This window comes from Oryctolagus cuniculus, chromosome 12 (genome assembly GCF_964237555.1).
Source record: "Oryctolagus cuniculus chromosome 12, mOryCun1.1, whole genome shotgun sequence".
Classification (NCBI taxonomy): Eukaryota; Metazoa; Chordata; class Mammalia; order Lagomorpha; family Leporidae; genus Oryctolagus; species Oryctolagus cuniculus.
Window position 1 is genome coordinate 55,364,388 of NC_091443.1, and position 18,831 is coordinate 55,383,218.

Sequence of the window (18,831 nt, forward strand, 5' to 3'; positions counted from 1 at the left end):
GGGAGAAAATATTTGCAAAGTATGAAACCGACAAAGGATTAACTTCCAGAATCTATAAAGAGCTCCAGAAACTAAACAACCACAAAACAGACAACTTAGTCAAGAAATGGGCAAAGGACCTGAACAGACATTTTTCAAGAGAAGAAATTCAAATGGTCAATAGACACATGAAAAAATGCTAGCCATCAGGGAAATGCAAATCAAAACCACAGTGAAGTTTCACCTCACCCTCATTAGAAGGGCCCTCAAACAGAAATCAACAAACAACAAATGCTAACAAGGGGGAATGTAAACTGGTACAACCACTGTGGAAGACAATATAGAGATATCTCAGAAAGCCAAATTTGGATCTACTATATGACCCAGCCATCCCATTCTTGGAAATTTATCCAAAGGAAATGAAATCAGCATATGAAAGAGTAATCTGTACCCCCATGTTTATCTCAGCTAAGATATGGAATCAACTCAGCTGTCCATCAAATGAGGACTGGATAGAGAAATTATGGTATATCTACACTATGAAATACTACACAGTGGTAAAAAAAATCATTTCATTTGCAAGAAAATGGATGCAGGTGGAAACCATTACCCTAGTGAAATAAGCCAGTTACAAAAAGACAAATATCATATGGTCTCTCTGATAAGTAGTAACTAATTGAGTACCTAAAATGTAATCTATAGGAGCAAAACTGACACTTTGAGATGCGTTCATTTTAACAGCCTTTGCCTTGATTGTCAAGGAACAATTTTTTTATTTATTCTTTTTTTCAGTTCATCTACTTGGTTTTTTTCTTCATATTAATTTGTGAACTCTCTACTTAGTGTAGGGTTAATTTTATGAGTATAAAAATTAACTGAAAAATTGATCTCTGTAAAAAATAAGAATGAGAAAGGAAGAGGGATGTGAAAGAAAGACAGGAGTATGGGTGGGGGTGGGAAAGAAGCATCATGTTCCCAAATCTGTATATATTAAATGCATTAAGTTGTATTCCTCAAGCAAAATAAAATTTTAAAAATGAAAAAAAAATGAAATTAGACATCTGATGTGGTTCATCTTCTTGGACAAAATAAAACTAAAAATAGTGAGACATAATGAGTATTTCTAAATTTGAAATAAAAACTATTTGAAGTTATACTAATTGCTTAAGTATTTGTTTCTGCTCCTCTGTAAATAAGCGCTGTTCAATTAAAAAAAAAAAACTAATACCTATGCTACTCTCTCCTGTTATTCACAAGGAACCTTACAATAACCTCTCTGACTTCCTCTGTGTAAATAAATCAGTTGTGCATATTCCAACTGTTTTGTATTCATGTGAAAGAGAATTTCCTCTCTGAATTATCGCTGCCCTTTCCCTCCTTCAAGTACTGCCCCCGGCTTCTGAAATACCACATTCCTTGCTTCTCCTCCTACATCTTATGCTACTCATTTCCATCATCGTTTGCAGAGATTTCCTTATTTTTTCAACCACCAATCCTTGTGTTCTCAAAATTTCATCTTTGATTTTCTTTCATTTATATTCTGTCCCAGGTGTTATCCATTCCCATGGCTTTAATTACAATGTAGACCCTAGGGTCTCTCAAACCTAGTACTTTTTCTTAAGTTCCTAACCCACGAATCAAACTGCCTTCTTACCTGAATGTCTCGCAGGCGTCTCTCACTCAACAAATCTAAAGTTAATCAATGAAACGTTTCTCAAACTTGCTTTTCTTACTGTGTCCTCAGTCACAACAAATGGTACCAATAACTACCTTGTTGTAGAATCCAAACTCCGGAAAGATAGTGGATTTTTCCCTCCCTCACTCATTAACCAACAAATCACCAAATCCTAATAATTCCATTTTCTAAATAGCTCTCAATTGTATCCTTTTATGTATGTATTCAAGGTCACCTTTGTTGTCTACAGCTTCACCTGTCATCTTTTCGAATAGAATACGGACACCTATGTAGTCTTTCCACTTCAATTTTTGTTTGCCTTAATTCCCATTACTCATACTTCAGTAAAAGAGTGTGTTCTTAAAAATCTAAGCATGTGGGGCTGGCACTGTGGCACAGTGAGTAAAGCTGCTGCCTACAGTGCCGGCATCACATATGGGTGCTGGTTCAAGTCCTGGCTGCTCCACTTCCAATCCAGCTCTCTGCTGTGGCCTGGGAAAGCAGCAGAGGATGGCCCAAGAGCTTGGGCCCCTGCATCCACTTGGGAGACCCAGAAGAAGCTCCTGGCTCCTGGCTTCGGATCAGCCCAGCTCTGGTCATTGCAGCCATTTTGGGGGTGAACCAACAAATGCAGACCTCTCTCTCTCTGGCTCTGCCTCTCTGTAACTTTACATTTCAAATAAATAAATAATTTTTTTAAAAAAATCTAAGCATGTGATTCTTTTGCTTCCGATCTTTCACATTACTAAATGCACATCTACAATTCCTGCTCCTCTACTGATCCAAACGTCTTCTGCTATTCAGCAAATCTGTGACCCCTGCTTGAGGAGGTAGCCCTCCAATCACAGCACACTCTGTTCCTGGCTGAACAACTCCCTAGAACTTAGTTTCTACCTGGGTCCTCCCTCATTCATCTTACTGTGCTGATGTACCATGTCTCCAGGCTCCCAGTGGTACAAGGACACTTTAGAACAGGTCACATTGCCGGGAAAGAGTGGTTTATGGGTTCTTTACTATTGCAGACAAAACTGGGTCAACAGAAGACATTTTCCTCTTGTGTCAGACAATTGTGCTTCCCTTAAGCAACTGAACTACTCTACTCCATCTACATCTATGTTTTTTTAATATTTCTGCCCATATTACTTTCTAGTTTTTATTTTGCTTATAAATTTGTAGAATGTCACTATTTTAAAAAGTTAATTTTGAAAACAAATACTTGGTTTCAACCAGCATTCCTTATTCTGCTGCTGTTCTAAAGAAAATCATTTCTCTTGTCTCAGAACATGAGAAAAAGAGACACAGCTCCCAACTAATGCTACTTAAACAAAGACAGATCTAGACACTTTCAGGCCTCTGTGAAAACACGAAAGTCAGATTTATACCAATTATAAAGCCAAGTTTCCCCAGGGAGAGTCACTAGGCTTGTCCCATTGACTTAACATCAGTCCATTTGAATGGTTATCTCTCTCTTAAGTAAAACAAACAAGACAACTCAATAAAATTCCCCATTACATTTGTGTTTGCTTTCTCAAACATATGAAAAAAAATTCAATAAAACACAAGTGTTTCTTGTTTTCAGGAAAGATAAAGGTCGAAAGTTTTCAGAGAGTCACATGCAACACCAAACAGTTTGGGAGCACAGTAGGCATCAAAAGCAAGTATTCTGCCGGCGCCGCAGCTCACTAAGCTAATCCTCCGCCTTGCGGCGCCAGCACACCGGGTTCTAGTCCCAGTCGGGGCACCGGATTCTGTCCCGGTTGCCCCTCTTCTAGGCCAGCTCTCTGCTGTGGCCAGGGAGTGCAGTGGAGGATGGCCCAAGTGCTTGGGCCCTGCACCCCATGGGAAACCAGGAGAAGTACCTGGCTCCTGCCATTGGATCAGCGCGGTGCACCTGCCGCAGTGCGCCGGCTGCGGTGGCCATTGGAGGGTGAAGCAACGGCAAAGGAAGACCTTTCTCCCTGTCTCTCTCTCTCACTGTCCACTCTGCCTGTCAAAAAAAAAAAAGCAAGCATTCATTATTTGAAAGCAGGAGAAAGATGAATTTATTCTGTTATTAACTACATACACTGTGTCTACAGACAGCGGTTTGAGCTTTGTTCCTTCAACTTTATTCAGACTAACACAAGTGAAGGGATGGCTGTCCACCCTGGATATATTTTCCTTCTCTCATCTCAAACATTCCAAGATTTTCTACTCTAAAAAGGGATTACTTTATATTAGCCAACATATTACCATGAAATTTCCTCCTCACCTCTGTCTCATCACCAGGCAATTCTTCTGCTATTTTTCTCTTGAGGAAACCATCGTGACCCAAAGTTGTAGTCCCCAAGAGAAACTAGTAATGATCTGGGTATTGGCCATCTCAGTAACATCAGAGTCACTAATTAGCTTCATTCCCATTATGCAGAAATTTATATATAGCTTTGTTGTTGGGAGCTTTATTTGCAGAAATTAAAACTAAGCTATCCAAATTTCTCCTCCAAAAGAGGCACACCCAATGCCTGAGCAGATAGGTAAGAGGGATGCTTTCAATTGCAAAAGTAGCCCTACCCTGGTTACTTCCCTTTGTTTATTCCTTTGATCTCACTCTGAATTATGCCCTTCCATGAAATATTTTTGTCAGGATTTTCTCCTTCCAGCAATGTTTTTGTCACTTCATTCCATGTCATCTCTCTCCTGTTTTCCAAATTTCAATCACTGAAATATGTTTTACTATAGAAAATTAATTCTGTGTATACCCTTCTTTTATGTTTTCCATTTGTCTCCTTGGTGTGAAGATTTTTCAGGATCTGTGTGTTTCTTACTTTTGCACTCTCCAAAACATAGTAAACTTCATTTTCTACTGCGCAAAGCAGACAGCTGGTTTCAGCTATTTCCACCCTACTTGAGGACCAGATTATTTCTTAAACCAGAGGAACATAATCTCAAACATTGACCTCCAATAATCTGGGGTGTCTCTCTCTCTCTCTCTCTCTACCCCCCGCAACATTCCTTGCACATTTGAAAGCTCTAGGCAATGCCTAGAGTAAGATAGTGTGCTGATTGGGTACTCTTCTCTTCTTCCAGGGCATGGTATGGAGGGGCAGCTTTGAGTTCTGAAATGAAATCATTCAAGGACTGATCAAGCTGAAGAAACAAGAGTAGAATTGGGAAGTGCAGTGCTCAGAGGAGGAGAAGAAACAGTCCTCTCGAAAGGGAAGGATAATTTTAAACAAAACCAGAATTCAAGGAGTAAGAGGCCTTTGCAACAGGATGGAGAGTTCCTATGAAGCATAAGGAGTTCTGATTTGCTCATGACTATTGGACTAAACAGATGTAAAGAATTATTGCTGAAAACCAAGAGATGGGAATTTAGAAATTCTGATGTCTGGTTCTGGCTTTGAGATGTATTACCATCAGCACACTGGCTAGACCCTGAACCACACTGGGTTGTTTCTCTACTTGTAGAATAAAGTGACTGGGTGAGTTGATACCAAATTTCCTTAACACGTCTATACAAACCTATAATTCTTATTTTACTTTTATTTAATGTGTGTTTCATTTGCTTTTTGAAGATGTGTCTCCCCAGGTACGAATTTTAAATCTCCAAAAGGAAAGATGACGAATTCTGTGTGGATGTGGCCTCTGAAGAATCCTAGGCGTGTCACTGGCCACCAGTGTTTCCTAAGAAGGCAGAGGTGCCAAACACATGGCTCTCTCTCACCAGACAAGCTTTCTTGAGTCATCGGGATTTCATCAATAATATATAATTATTCCAGAAGTTTTTGACAGAAAGGATGGGGGCTTAACTCATATATATATATGAGTAAAAAAATATATACTCCTATATAAAAATATGTACTCGTATATAAAAAACCTATATAACTGATTTAACACCAGGCAGTGGAAACTTACGCAGGAATAGTGTTGAATGTAATTTCCCTATATATTTGTGGGGCACAATTTTGTTTCTGATGAGAGAATCAAAAAATCTATTTCCCTTATTATTAGTTCATGATTACCAACATTCATTCAGTTTGGCCAACCCTGGTGAAAATAAAGCAGGCGAGATGCTTTGTCAGTTGTTGTCTGGCTGGGATATCCCAAAGTTCCATGATCATTTTACACAAAGTCCAAAAAAGTTTCCTCAGAACCCGTATCAACTCTTCCTACTTGATAAACTCAGCCATGAGAAAGTTTCTAGATGAAAGGAATATTGTAGCCTTTTATTTCTTCAGATGGTTTGTACTCATAATTATGAGTCACTCCTGGTTTTCAATTTTAACTCACCACTTATTCTTTCAGATTTTCATGTCATTTGATGTTTCATCCAGAAAATCTAATATAAGTAAAATACATATACTGAGAAAATATTTCAAAATCTGAAGTGAGATTAGAAAACCCTAAAACATCAAAAGCAACTGCTGTCATTTAAATGTTGTATGATGCTATTTATTGAACTTTATTGTACTTAATATTTTAATAAATGTCTTACTAATACTATTGTAAATTTTTTCATCAATATTAATTTTCATAACTGTATTTTAGTCCGTGTGCATATATTATAATAAACTAGTATCTAGTATTTGGTATTTAAATTATTTCAAGATTTTATCACTGCCAATAAAATGTGACATTTTTATGCTGAACTCATTTTTTTAAAACAAAGAGAATTCCAGAGAAATATTATTGGACCAAAAGACCCAAATATAAGATTTTTAATGCATAACTGCAAAATGTTTTTATATTTAAATAAGTTCACATATCCTCCAGCAATATATGGAAGTTCATATTTCCTTGAGTCTTTGTTACTTTTGATGATAACATTTGCAAAACTTTCTGTTAATTTGATAGGAAAATGAGAGTATTAAATGTCATTTTTAGATTTTTGAGCTGTTAATTAATTGTACATATCTGTGGCGAATGGTGTGATGGTTCAACATAAACGTGTGATGTATGACGACCAAATCAGGGGAGTTGGCAGTCCCATTTCCTTAAACGTTCTTCTTTAATTTTTACTACATAGTAATTCTCCATACTTATGGGAGCAATGTGTCTCAGTGCATGATTAGAATGTGTACTGATCAACTCCTGGTTATTAACATTTCACCTCCTTAACGCTCACACATGTATACATATGTATGACACACTCACAGGTGTGTTCCCTACACTTCTCAATTCTCTTTATATCATTGGTTTATTTACCTGACTTTATCGAATAGTTGAAACTTATTTAAATTTGAACATATCCTACTTTTGTCTCTCCTTAGCATTTCAAATTCAAGTACAGCATGATTTAGGCGTTAGTTTGGGGAACATTGTTGTAGTCACATAGAGAAAACAGACTGCAGAGAGCTCTTAACATTTGTCATGCATATATATTCTCACTTACAATTTTATTAATTTCATTACACTTGATTACATCTTAAAATAATGTTTTTGAAAATCATTTTATATGCTCATATACAGTCTTCCAGTTTTGACATCCTATATTCATTTGTTTTTGTTTTTAATCTTTATCCTTAATGTCCACCTTAATTCTTTGAGTTTATTTTTTGCATTCTTTCCTAACTTCCTAACTTGTCTCATAAGTTCATGTATTTGATAGAACAAAAGTGTTTAAAATCGGTCAGCTTTGAATACAGTGCTCTCTGTCCTACATAAATCTTTTATAACCCTGCGTCTACTATCTTGTAAGTCAACTCTGAAATAAATGAAATATTTGTTAATGATAAATTTCAAATCGTCAGCATTTAATAAATCATTTTCGGTGCCTCTAAACTGTTTCTTTCCTTGTCTTTCAGATCAGGTCAGTGTTCCCTTCTTTCCAAGTCAATGGACCAAGTAAACGACACTGTGGTAACTGAATTTGTGTTGCTGGGACTTGCACAATCCTTGGGAGCGCGGCTTGTCCTTTTTCTCTTCCTGTTACTGTTCTTTGTGGGAATTATCCTAGGAAATCTTCTCATTGTGCTCACAGTTCTCTTGGACCCGCACTTGCACTCGCCCATGTATGTCCTGCTGGCCAACCTGTCACTCATGGACGTGGGTCTTTCCTCCACCACAGTTCCTAGGATTATCTCGGATATCTTTAGTGATTGTAAAGTCATCTCCTTCCGTAGCTGCATGATACAAACGTTCTTTATTCATGTCATGGGAGGAATTGAGATGCTGCTGCTCATAGCCATGGCATATGACAGATACACAGCAATTTGCAAGCCTCTTTACTATCTAACTATCATGAATCCCAAAATGTGTGTGCTTTTGATAGTAACTGCTTGGGTTATTGGGGTAATTCATGCTGTGTCTCAGTTTGTTTTTGTTATAAATTTACCCTTCTGTGGCCCTAACAATGTGGGAAGTTTTTATTGTGATTTTCCAAGAGTTATTAAACTTGCATGCATGGACACTTACAGGCTAGAATTCGTGGTCACTGCCAATAGCGGCTTCATCTCTATGGGTACTTTCTTTCTCCTAATTGTATCATATATTTTTATTCTGGTCACTGTCAGACAAAATTCTTCCAATGGTTTATCCAAAGCGTTCTTCACTTTGTCTGCTCACATCACTGCAGTGGTGTTGTTTTTTGCTCCATGTATGTTTCTCTATGTTTGGCCTTTCCCTACTAAGTCATTGGATAAATTTTTTGCCATTGTGGACTTTGTTGTTACCCCTGTCTTAAATCCTGCCATCTATACTTTAAGGAACAAAGATATGAAGTTGGCAATGAGAAGGCTGAGTCAACAAGTTGCAAGTTCTATGGAGATGACATAATAGATTTCTTTGACAAGAGCTCCAAATGAATTTCATGGGCCCATGACTACCAGGAACACATTAGACTACATAAATAATATTATTGCCTTAAAAAAAAAAAAAAAAAAAAAACAGGAATTTGCAGAAAAGGAGATATTCGAGAATTTCATTTCAGATGGAGTTGCAGCAGTTTTGTATTCAACCTAAGAAAGTGTTATGTAGTTCTAAGTTGCAGACCTAAATTGTATTTACCATCAATGATTGTATTTATTTTTAATGTGATTATGTCATATTTGTATAACTATATTTATGATTTCATTTTATTTGGCAGTATCTTTATACTGATAATAGGCATCACGGAGAGTAATAAATATTTCTTATAGAAATTATGTGGATCCAATGGATAAAATACAGGCTTATAAAACAGCAGACATTAAAATAAAGAAAGAAAGGGTTCTCATCCTAATCATACTTTTAGATAAACAATAAGAGCAACACTATATTGCAAATCTTACCCATTGCTTCAAACTATTAATGTGTCGTATACAATGTTACTTTACAAATACACACGAAAATTTTGCATCATGCAAAACATGTGTATGCTCTACTTTTTTTAAATTGTATTTATTTAAAAGACATAGTGAGAGGCAAAGAGAACAAGAGCTCTCACCTACAAATGCACTCCCCCAAATGCCCACAGTGGCCTGGACTAGGTCAGGCTCGAGCCAGGAGCCAGGAATTCCCGCACAGGTGAAGGACCCAGCCACTTAGGCTCTCACTGCTGCTTCTCAGAGTCTGCATTAGCAGGAACATGAGCCAAGGCTCAACTTCTGGAGCTCAGATCTGGGACTCAGGCATCCTAACTAGTGACTTAACCACTATGCCACTCTCTTAAGTTTCAGTTTTTTAATATGGCAACTCTATTACCCTTGAAGTCTTCCTCAGTGCTTTTCTTGATACACTGTACAAAAAAAGCATCTACAATTCTAAAAGTATTTGAAGAGAATTATTTCCTAGAGGAAGATACCCCAACTGAGATCTCAAACCCTTATTTAACGTACCTGCACTTATGATTGGGTGCTTAGGACAAAGAAGATGATAGATGTCTTTCAAATAAAACTTAGCCTGGTGGTCAAGAAACACAGACACTGCTTGGATGTAGCTCTTGAAGATTTAGGAAACTAATTTTGGTGACCCAGCTCACTTTTTAACACTTTATGGTTACTACAACTAGAAAACAAAATTATTATAAGTAATATGAAGTGAGATTTTATTCCTATTATTCAAAGTACTTTTCTATATTTTCTTCACAAATGGAACATCAATGATCTGAACTATCTTCTTTTAAAAAATGTAAGCATAATTATTTACTGTATTATAAACCCAACTGGTTATCAATTTTGTAAGTATATCTTGTTCTACTATGTTTCTTTGAAAATCATCCCTAGAATCAGGAAGATAATAAAAATATTCAATGGACCAAGACACAGTGGCAACATCCCCTCACTCGGGAAGACTCCGTTGTCAGGGACCACGCAGCATGTGGCCTCTTAGTGGAAAACTACTGAGGCAGGGCTAGACAGCCCAGGCCAGAGAGCACTGATAACGCAACCTTGTGTGACCTTGTGCCTTAAGACCTTGTAACCTTTCCCCTACTTGCACAAGCATTGCAGCTACAAGATAAGCTCCCCCACCTTCCCCTGCCCAACGTACTGCCCTCCTAAACGCCCCTCCTTCCCCCGCCCGACACCCTGCCTTTATGATATATAAGTGTGTGGTTGAAAAATAAAATTTGCAGCTTGATCAGGACCCTTGTCTTGCTGCCATCTTTGTGTCTCCTGTCCCTTCATTTCTCCTTCTAGGTGCTCGGCCCTAGTTGATGTCCCGCAGGATGGGACACTCCGTGAGTTTTCTCTAGTGGCCAATGGAGAACTTGTGAGACTATAAAAGTCTCAGTCCTCAACACACAGTTCAGCTATTCCAAGATCGCTACATCTGCATCCGGTCACTTTCATAACCGGCTCTTAATTTTAAGTGGTTGACTAGAGGGCAATTCATATAAATGTTATACTCTTGGAAACGCCATGCTTTGAGAGAGTGCAAATAAAAGGAAATCTCTATTTTACTTTCTCTGAAAATTGCTGAATCTCTTCAAGTGATGAAGGAGGTAGGTGGAATACTGAAATTGAAATTCATTAGTAGAACTAATAAGATTTTGGCATTTTATTGACCATGAGATGCTTCTATCCACAGGACTTCATTTTTCAGAATTCAATTATGTATTGATCTTCAGAAAAATTAAAAGATCCTATAGGATTGGCTTAAAGGCTTAAAATTATTAATAGGATTAATGTGAGGAGTGATGGCTCCTTTTATTAGTGTTTTACCAGCAATAGTTGTCAAATTCTTCTCCTGGCTCTACTGGGAGGATCTACTCTTTCCTCTCAGTTTAGTGGTCCTGTTGTCCCATCTTCCTCAAATCCATGGTTTTCGTGTCACCTTCTTGCCTTCTTCCTGTAATTACAATGAAACATAATTTTGAATATTTTTATCAATAAAGGTGTGAATCATACCTTTAGAGCTGTGGCTATTTTGAGAGCCCTTGACTGAATGAAAACAAGAAAACAAAAGTGTGGAGATTTTCAATGGTCTGCCCAAGATCACACTGTGGTTTTTTGCTAGAACTCAAGTCTAAGACTTCTATTTCACTATGATTTATAAAGACATAAGGTGCTTTTATTTTAAACGGGTACAACATATTTAAGAAAAGTGGAGTTATAGTAATTGAACTACAAGATTAAATTAGCACATGGGGAAGGATCTTTTTCAGTTGTGACTGTGCCTTGGTTGCTACCACTGGTGTACGGGATTCCAGACAACCCCTTTAAGGAGCCCACACTTAATATTTAACTTATAATTTATACCATTTTTCAATGCCACTTTTAAAACTTAGCAGAATCATTCCTGATAAGTCAGAAAGAACTTTTGAAAGGATTTAGTCATTAAGAGTCCACATGGCTGAGGATCCCATGTTATCACTTTCACCTGAGCAGCATAAACAGGAGACGAGATATCTTAACTACATTATCAAGAAATTCCTTTTCTGAAGAATTCCTAAGTTTTTACTTGCTACTAGTTGTAGAAACGATTTTTTCTCTAGGAGAGAACCCTTAGGTCAATCATCATCTTCAAAGTTTATCCTGTTCTATCAGTCAAATGAAATGGTCTCATATCAATAAATACTTAAAGTCAATTCTAAGTTGCATACTTTGATTCTAAGTAAACATATCAACCATCAGATCATGATAAATGATCTACAGGGGTGGTCACTTAGGCTAGCAATCACAATGCCATGTTCCATAGCAGTGAATTCAATTCCTGCTCCTTGTTCTGACACCAGCTCCCTGCTAATGCAGACAATGGCTCAAGTACACTGAGTCCCTGCCACCCACATGAGAGACCTGGGTTGAGATCCAGGCTTCTGGCTTCCAGATGGCCTACCCTTGCCATTGCAGGCATGTGAGCAGTGAACCAACAGATAGGAAACCTCTTTTTTCCCTCTATCCCTCCTGTCAAATAGATCTAAAAAAAAAAAAGAAAGAAATGATCTTAAAATGGAAATCTTATCCTGTGTATTGCCAATGATTACAAAAACTTTTGAAATGACTATATTTACTACTGTACTAAGCAGAAGAAATTCAAAATCAGTATTCATGAATTATTTCACTGTTAGATTTTATTTAAAAAAAAGATTTAGAATCATTTAATTTTTATGGGACTTTGAAAACCGTAATTTGGTGCTTCAGTGGAGTGAGATTCAAGATAATGAAGAGGAAAACATAATTTTTAAGGGCAATAGAATAATTGTGATTAAAGAAATGGCAAAAACCATAGAATTACTCATAAAGACAAGTTGGCAAATGTATCTCTGTAAACCCTGGTATTTCCCAAGGAGAAATTTCCTTTCTCTCTTTTATATTTTACTTTCCCATTAACTCTTACACCTAATCTGATAGAACTATTTTTTGGCTATGCTTCACCTTCAAGATCTTTGCTACTTCACATCACTGCCAGACTTCCTGAAGCAGTATTTGTCTTCTTTCCTTGGTATGCACTGAAATGGCTGACTCAACTCATGTCCACCCTTGTGGGCTGGATGGACAGCATCTACCTCACATCTACCTCAGCACGTCCAGACAAGCATGATTGAACTTCTCCTCCTTCTGGATTTACTCCTGCTCCTAAAACCACGTGTCCCATATTGATAAACCAGTGTTTGCTGTAACTGTTACGAATCAAGTCCTCACAATGATCCTAATTATACAGAACGAAAACAATGAAATGACTTTTTTCATCTCCAACATTCTATTGATAAATTTTCTGTTATTACTACCTAATGAAAGCTATTATATATTGACCATTTTCTATGCACTATAAAATTTATGTACATGTTGTATAACAAAGTGATGAGAATCATTTGCTACTATAGTAGAGATAAAAACAAAATTTAGACACACGGCCAACACCCAATACTTTACAACATTCCTAGAAAGTGGTGCTATTATCACCCATCTTTTGTTGATGTGACCATAAGACACATAGCATTTAAATGACTTGTCCATGGTCACCCCCTTACAAAGTAAATAAATGCATATGTGAACCCATTACCAGACACACTAGCATACAATATGCATCTTCATTTACGAACCCTCATGAATGTACTCACAACCTACAGTTATTATCTATTGTTGAACTTAAACAACTCACTTGGATTTTCTTTCAAATGCCCCATCTTAGAATTCGCATTGAGGAAAGAGCTAACTTATTAAACGACTGCTAATAATTCTTCAATAGCTCTTCATAGTTTTCACAATAAACGCAAGTCCCTGTGTAAGCATTCCAGAAGTGCTTTCTACCTTTATCTCCTATTAAATCTCTACCATTTCTCCCGTGGAAACTTCCTTACATTTTCCTTCCTTTTTCTCACTCTACATTTGAATTCCCCATTTTTCAACCCCTCTTATTTTTATATCTTATATTCTGATACTTATCTCTATTTTGTTCTATTTTTCATCTTTCATTTCATTTTGGCATATCTCCTTTTCTCCTAAGAACTTTAATATCACCAAATGACATAAGACATGTTACAGATTACAAACTGTTTTGATATTCAAACAAAAAGGAGAGAAATATAAGATTGTCATATAAACCTAATCTAGCAGAAAGGGTAGTGTAAGCAATAGTATCTTATTAGAAATTAAACAAGTCCTACACAGTGGTCTGAGCTGCAACCCACAGCACTGGCATCCCATATGGGCACTTATTTGAGTCCTGGCTGCTCCACTACCAATCCAGCTTCCTGCTAATGCTCCTGAGAAGGCAGCAGAGGATCGTTCAGGTTCCTTGGCCCTGCCACCCACGTGGGAGACCCAGAAAAAGCTCCTGGCTCCTGGCTTCAGCCTGGTCAAGCCCTGGTCAATGCAGCCATTTTGGGAGTGAACCAGCACATGGGAGATCTCTCTCTCTCTCTCTCTCTCTCTCTCTGTCTCTTCTTCTCTCTAACTGCCTTTCAAATAAATAAATATTTTTTAAAAATAATATTTTAGACTAGTATGAGTGGAGACATTGAGAAGACTTGGATAGCAGGACAATAAGATACAATCAGGGAAATAGTTCGGGATAAAATTATAGATGCAGGCTGTCCAGTTTGAAAGCTTTTATGTAATGAACCACAGAAACTCCTTATACAAGTAAGCAGAATGATTCAAACTGAGGCTTTGAACTGCAGTGTGTAATTCTGACATCTTTCTCACGCTCTTCCCCAAGGTCACTGTGGAGGACACGTCCTGGAATGAATCAAGAAGGGAAACAAATCACTCCGCGGTGACCGAGTTCATTTTTCTGGGACTCTCCAATTCTCAGGAACTCCAGATTTTCCTGTTTGGGTTCTTTTTCGTGTTCTATGCAGGAATTGTGCTTGGAAATCTTCTTATCATTCTAGCTGTAGCTGTTGATTCCCACCTTCATTCCCCCATGTATTTCCTGCTGGCCAACCTCTCACTCATTGATCTGTCTTTGTCTTCAGTCACAGCCCCCAAGATGATTACGGACTTCTTCAGGAACTGCAAGGTCATCTCTTTCAAAGGCTGCCTCGCTCAGATCTTTCTCCTTCACTTCTTTGGTGGGAGTGAAATGGTGATCCTCACAGCAATGGCCTTTGACAGATATGTAGCAATTTGTAAACCTCTACGTTACAATACAATTATGTGTAGCAATGTATGTGTTGGCATTATGGCTGCTGCATGGGGAATTGGCTTCTTGCACTCAGTGAGCCAGTTGGCCTTTGCAGTGAACTTGCCCTTCTGTGGTCCTAATGAGGTTGACAGCTTTTATTGTGACCTTCCCAGGGTCGTCAAACTCGCTTGTACCGACACCTACCGGCTAGACATCATGGTCATTGCCAACAGTGGTGTGCTCACTGTGTGTGCTTTCATTCTCCTACTCATCTCCTACACCGTCATCCTAACGACCATCCAGCACCGCCCTTCAGAAAGGTCATCCAAAGCTCTGTCCACTTTGACTGCTCACATCTCTGCTGTTCTTCTGTTCTTCGGGCCATGTGTCTTCATTTATGCCTGGCCATTCCCCATCAAGTCGTCAGATAAATTCCTTGCTGTGTTTTATTCTGTGGTCACTCCATTCCTGAACCCACTTATATACACACTGAGGAACAAAGACATGAAGACTGCAATGAGACGACTGAGAAAATGGAATGTGGATTCTAGGGTAAACTCTTAAACTTTCTGTAAATGTGAGATTAAACTGTGATAATGACATAATATATGACAAAGTGGGTAAATTAGTTAAAACTCATAAAAATTGTAACTTCTTTCCCATATCACTTAGCAATTGTCAAATAACTTTGCCTAAATTTATCCATTAAAATCTTTGTATGTTGTATTTTATACAAAGTTAATATCATTCTTTTAAAAAACTATCTCATTAATTCTAAGAATAATAAAAGAAAATTTTGTTAGATTCTTGCACATTCAAGCCTTCCAGAGCTATCCTGAGTGTAATAGATAAAAGACAGAAATCAGCCAGGCTTATAAAAATTTTTAATTTTCTTTGGCTAATTTTCCCTAAAAGCACTTGGAAAGAAACTGCCACATGGTTAACTTGAAAAATATTCTTATTGATATGAATACATATGTCAGCTTTTAAGAGGTTTTAAAAGAAAGTTTTCTAGTGTCAGTTTATAGTTCACCTCCTAACACTGTGACAACGGTTACCTGTGAGTGTATCACCTGCAGTGATGGAAAGGTGGAATCTTCCAGTGTGATCTTTGCCTTGTGAGCACCTGACATCCAATATTGTAGGACAACAGCTCACAAACAGTAAAACAGTTTAGAGGGATCTAACCTCTCAACATGTTCAGTCCGATACACCCATGTCACTTTTCCTTGTTTAATAATAAGGTCTTTTTTTTTTTTTTTTTTTTTTTTTTGACAGGCAGAGTGGACAGTGAGAGAGAGAGACAGAGAGAAAGGTCTTCCTTTTGCCGTTGGTTCACCCTCCAATGGCGGCCGCGGCCTGCGCACCGCGCTGATCCGATGGCAGGAGCCAGGTACTTATCCTGGTCTCCCATGGGGTGCAGGGCCCAAGCACTTGGGCCATCCTCCACTGCACTCCCTGGCCACAGCAGAGAGCTGGCCTGGAAGAGGGGCAACCGGTACAGAATCCGGTGCCCCAACCTGGACTAGAACCGGGTGTGCCGGCACCGCAAGGCGGAGGATTAGCCTAATGAGCCGCCGCGCCGGCTCTAATAATAAGGTCTTTAAAGTCAAAAGTAGCTCAGTTCAGTTCTACTTATCCCTTACTAATCATGACTTTGAGTATTTTTTATTTATATTTTTATCTGAAAAAGAGAAATGAAAAAGGAGAGAGATTTGCTATCAACTGGTTCACTCCACAGTGTCCACAATAGCTGGGACTGGACCAGGCCAAAGCCAGGAGTCTGTAACCCCCATCCACATCTCCCCTGTAGGTGTTAGGGACCCAACTGCTTGAGCCACCATCTGTTGACTCCCAAGGCAGGCATTGCTGTGAAACTTGATTGAAAGCAGAGTGGCCAAGATTCAAGCCATGCACCCTGACATGTGAGCAGACATCTGAACAGTGCCTCAACCATTGTGAATCCCTCCCACAGGTCCATCATATAACTTTATGTTTTGGTGTTCATATTTGTAAAAAGGAGCTGATAATACTATTAATTTATGGATATTATTAGAGATAATAAGACAGTCCATAAAAATCAGATGACACAATATGTGGCATATTCAGCACTCAATAAATAGAGATAATTTTATTATGTAAATCCTATATATAAGCAAAGCCAAAAGTTGTTAAGCTTTATTTTTTGCCAACATATTGGATGGAGATGATACATTCCATTCTCAACAGATACTTATTTGGGGAATTGTAGTTACAAGTGGAAGTCTGTATATTTAGATTCACATGTGCATATTTCTATGGGTACTCATGCATTTACATACTATCATCCTAGAAAGACATGCTGAGAATTCAGGATAAAAGTGGAAATTAGGGCCGGTGCTGTGGTGCAGCAGGTTAAAGCCTCAGCCTGCAGCACTGGCATCCCATATGAGTGACAGTTCTAGTCCCAGCTGCTCCACTTCCAACCCAGCTCCCTGCTAATGCACATGGGAAAGTAGGGGAAGATGGCCCAAGTCCTTGTGCCCCTGCACCCACATGGGAGACCCGAAAGAAGCTCTTGGCTCCTGGCTTCAGATCAGGTCAGATCAGCTCAGCTCCAGCCTTTGCGGCCATCTGGGGAGTGAACCAGTGGGTGGAAGACCTCTCCCTCTCTCTGTTACTTCTCTCTGTAACTTTATCTTTCAAATAAACAAAATAAATCTTAAAAAAAAAATTAGTGGAGAACATGAGTTGAAAAAATATTTGATATGTGACTGTAGTGAATATCTCCTTCTCCAGTGAAAATCACTGGGGGTTAAATATCCTTAGAAAAACGAAATATAGTTTGGCAAAATCTCACTTGAATTAAAAGATAAGGAGCATCAAATGACAAGGTTAAAATTATGTTTACCCCAGGAAAATATAATAGAAAATCCATGAGTAGATTAAGCTAACACACAAAAATAAGTATCTGATAATATGGCTCTCAAATCAAAGGAGAAAAGGTGCAGTTATTCACGTGATGGTGGAATAAATGGGCACCATCTGAAAAAGCTATGTTTTATCTGCATGTTATACCACAACAAGACAATTTATAAATGGATTCATGACATAAATCTCTTCCTAAAAAATGTATAAACATTAAAATAAAGCATAAGTTTACATATACAGTTGATGAAAATGCTAACAATTGATAACATTGACTTAATAAAATTAATTTTCAATACATGATAGAACTATTCTGGAAAGCAAAAAAATAATGAAGGGAAACTACACACACATCCTGAAAAGTAATAGTTTGTTTGTTTGTTTGTTTGAAAGAGTTACGAACAGGCAGAGGCAGAGAGAGAGGTCTTCCATCTGCTAGTTCACTCCCCATTTGGCAGCAACAGCCGGAGCTGCACCAATCCGAAGCCAGGAGCCTTCTCCAATGGCCACAATGGCTGGATCTGCACCGATCTGATTCAGGAGCCAGGAGCTTCTTTCAGGTCTCCCACACAGGTGCAGGGACCCAAGCACTTGGGCCATCTTCTACTGCTTTCCCAGGCCATAACAGAGAGCTGGATTGGAAGAGGAGCAGCTGGGACTCAAGTTGGTGCCCATATGGGATGCCAGCACTGCAGGTGGTGGCTTTACCCATTATGCCAGAGTGCTGGCCCCAATAGTTGTAATATATAAAGAATTTTAAAAATCCAACAAATTACAGACACATGCCCAAAAGATCTGAACAAAAAATTCATAATTAGGAGATAAAAACAATCTTTAAATACATGGTAAATGTTAAATAACTTATGTTAAGAGATACACAAAATAAAATTATGGTTAACATCAGTTCTGACCTATAAGATTTTCAACATTTGACTTCAGTGTTTGATAAGACAATGTATTGGGATGGGTGCAGTAGGGTCAGGCAGAACTATAAATTTCCTTCTGGAGAAATTGGATTTCACTACCTACCTTCTATGCAGGCCAGCTCTCCTCCCCACACTGCTAGGTGACGGAAGTCAACAGGTTCACACCTCCCTTAGGATGTCTCTTCGGGTAGCCCCTGTGAAGAGATAGATAGGTCTGGGCCTCAAATCTGGCCAGGCCTAAAAGCACACCTGACAATTATCAAGGCCCTGCTGTCCATTTCTATTTGCCTCTCACTGGGAAAACTTCCTCATGGGTTAGACAGCTCCTTTCTTGGGTCCTCTAATAATGACTCTGTCCTTTGCTTTAGACCCTGTGAG

At 38.4% G+C, this 18,831-nt stretch overlaps 2 protein-coding genes and 1 long non-coding RNA gene across 3 annotated transcripts in view; 2 read left to right on the forward strand and 1 right to left on the reverse strand.

Annotated features, from left to right (window-relative positions):
* Positions 1–7,459: 7,459 nt before the first annotated feature.
* LOC100337750 (olfactory receptor 4F6-like) lies at positions 7,460–8,407 on the forward strand. Its single transcript, XM_008269588.4, has one exon. It carries the CDS (start codon positions 7,469–7,471, stop codon positions 8,405–8,407), a length of 939 nt encoding a protein of 312 aa, XP_008267810.3. The 5' UTR covers positions 7,460–7,468.
* Positions 8,408–10,141: 1,734 nt separating this feature from the next.
* The window catches only part of LOC138844662 (uncharacterized), a 33,397-nt gene continuing 24,707 nt past the window's right edge, over positions 10,142–18,831 (reverse strand). The window contains exons 3-5 of the long non-coding RNA XR_011380831.1: positions 18,557–18,647; positions 12,569–12,700; positions 10,142–10,900 (exon numbers count right to left, since the gene is read on the reverse strand). This is a non-coding gene — a long non-coding RNA (uncharacterized lncRNA). The remainder of the gene's footprint in view (positions 10,901–12,568; positions 12,701–18,556; positions 18,648–18,831) is intronic.
* Positions 13,075–15,184, forward strand: LOC100358714 (olfactory receptor 4F4). Its single transcript, XM_051823004.2, has 2 exons — positions 13,075–13,104; positions 14,213–15,184. The coding sequence occupies exons 1-2, from the start codon at positions 13,075–13,077 to the stop codon at positions 15,182–15,184; spliced, it is 1,002 nt and encodes a 333-aa protein (XP_051678964.2).

Bases quoted from the DNA above. Each gene is read 5' to 3' on its own strand.
- LOC100337750 (XM_008269588.4), top strand. From the start codon at position 7,469: ATGGACCAAGTAAACGACACTGTGGTAACTGAATTTGTGTTGCTGGGA.
- LOC100358714 (XM_051823004.2), top strand. From the start codon at position 13,075: ATGCATCTTCATTTACGAACCCTCATGAAT. The intron at 13,105-14,212 runs GTACTCACAACC...CTCTTCCCCAAG, and splicing joins ATTTACGAACCCTCATGAAT to GTCACTGTGGAGGACACGTC.